Raw genomic sequence first — 2158 nt, 5'->3', positions numbered from 1 at the left:
AAGGAAAAGGAAAAGGAAAAAGAAAAAGGGAGGAAGGGAGGAAGAAAAATATAAAGGTAGTTTCAGTTGTCCTGGAAGTGTCTAACCTCCTCAGTTGGGAAAGCATAGAACTTCTAAATTTAGATGCTCTAGTCTGTTTAAAACAGCTTGTGTGATGTAGTTTGGAGCCACTGTTCATGGTAGATTGCACACCTTTGTGAAAATAACTAGGGTAAACAAGTGATGTTTTATTTTCCAATTACCATGTGTTCCTTACCAGAGAACATCAAGTGCATGGATGTACTTACACACAGGGGAATACTGGATTTCAAAGTGTAAAAGAGGAAAGTTCTTGCTAGCATTTATTTAATATAATTTAAATTTATAAAGTAATTGAGAAAAAGACATACTGGCCAAGTACGGATATCCTTCACTCATGCCTGTAAACAATGTATGCCTATAGTAAAATGCATTAAAGCTTTTTTTTGTGGGTGAAGTTTTGACTAAGTATGATTTTCTGACATATTGCCACCATTATAATTCTGTAATATTTAGAAAAGTCAAAACTGCATTCTGGAATGCCGTGTTTATTGAATTCCCAATTTTTTCTATTTACTTTTTCAAAAATCTACCAGTTTTTTTAAAGAATAGTAGCCCAGAAAAACAGAAAATATCTCACCCACGAAATGAATTTCCTTCTTCCGCAGTGAAAATAGAAAAACACAGATATTATTCTTTTCAAAATGAATGTCCCCAAGATTCAGTATTTTTATGTATGTATATCTGTTGAAATTAAAGGATTTTGTCCAACCGCTATACTTGACAGAAATAAGGTAAGGGAACACAAGCACACATCTGTCACTGTAATATTTGAAAATTTATTTGACTGTTCTTATAAAATCCTTAGGTCTATATTACATCTTTGAATTTTGAAAAGTATTTAACTATTTTAATGTTGAAATGTTAGGCAAAACTATTTTGCACTGTGAAAGTAATGACTCAGAAAGCATTAAATTTATGCTGTAAATCCTATTTTCAAAGTATCTTTTAGGAATAAAACAATATTACAAATGCACGTGTGTTTAACATCTTTAGGCAAATGCTTGTATTCATTGTAGTGGAATTTTATTGATTCCTAAAGGTATTCAGCTTTCCACATTTATCCATGTTGGTTTACTTTGGCAAACTGAAGTGAGACAGAAATAAATCTGTAGTGGAAAAGAGCAGATGCAGCTTTGCTGTAACTCTCTAATGTCTTTGTCCCTTTAGGTAAGAATGAAACTCAAGTATGGCCTGCTGAATCCAAAACACCAGAAGTTCAAGAAATCTCGCCTCAGTCTCTCCCAGGTAATAAGTGTTCTATTTTCAGAAACTCTACCGAATATCTTTGCCAAAGATATAAACTGAAATTAAATTCATTTTTACATTGCTTACTCTGCAGCTAAATGCAGTAGTTGGAAGACAGAAGTATAATGAAGCTGAGTTAGTAGTTGTGAGTGATACATAGAATAAAATGTAGATAAAATTCTGATTAATTTTGGAGCAAAGGTTCAAGTACTCCAATCGTTAGGTTAGTAGATATTTATATATTAGAATTGTATATTTGTGGACTGCTGGATATCTCGAAATTGTGAAAAAATGCCAAAACAAACAATTACACATATTCATATTGCTATAATACTGTTAGTTTTTTACTGAAACAGAATCTTTTTAATCTACTGTTTCTTGCTTTTTCTGTGGTTTTGCTTCCGTATCTCCTTACCTTTGGTGACTATTTCTTTTGTTTATGCTTTGTTGATCATAGCACCAAGTTCTAATAGAGTTTTCAGGAGTTTCACGCTTACTTACATCGAAGAACATATTCATTGTGATTATGATATTTCAGTTTAAAGGGGAAAATGACAGTAGGAAACAGTGAAGTGAGAGCAAATCCTTTGAAAGAAAACAGAAGTTCTCTGAGTAAAATCTGTTTACATGTTGTCCATGCAAAAATAACCTTTATAGTTATGCATTTAAGCCAGACTTGCGCAAGCAACCGAAGTGAGAGGTCTGAGCACCAGCCTTTTGCAAGGGCTGCATTTGAGAGACAGAATAACATGTAGACACATTTTGATTTAGGATTAGGATCTATTTGATTATATTTTGTTTGGATTTACCAATTTGAAAATCACACTGGATT

General features: G+C 32.7%; 1 protein-coding gene across 30 annotated transcripts in view; it reads left to right on the top strand.

Moving 5' to 3' along the window:
• Positions 1-2158, top strand: part of ABI3BP (ABI family member 3 binding protein) — a 130528-nt gene that overhangs the window by 49914 nt on the left and 78456 nt on the right. For all 30 annotated transcript variants that reach the window (XM_010720269.3, XM_010720294.3, XM_010720238.3 and 27 more), the window contains exon 10: positions 1249-1326. In XM_010720269.3, coding sequence (XP_010718571.1) covers positions 1249-1326 — 78 coding nt within the window. The remainder of the gene's footprint in view (positions 1-1248; positions 1327-2158) is intronic.

Source organism: Meleagris gallopavo, chromosome 1 (assembly GCF_000146605.3).
Source record: "Meleagris gallopavo isolate NT-WF06-2002-E0010 breed Aviagen turkey brand Nicholas breeding stock chromosome 1, Turkey_5.1, whole genome shotgun sequence".
Classification (NCBI taxonomy): Eukaryota; Metazoa; Chordata; class Aves; order Galliformes; family Phasianidae; genus Meleagris; species Meleagris gallopavo.
The sequence above is the reverse complement of the archived record's forward strand: the minus strand, read 5'-3'. Positions and strand labels throughout refer to the sequence as shown.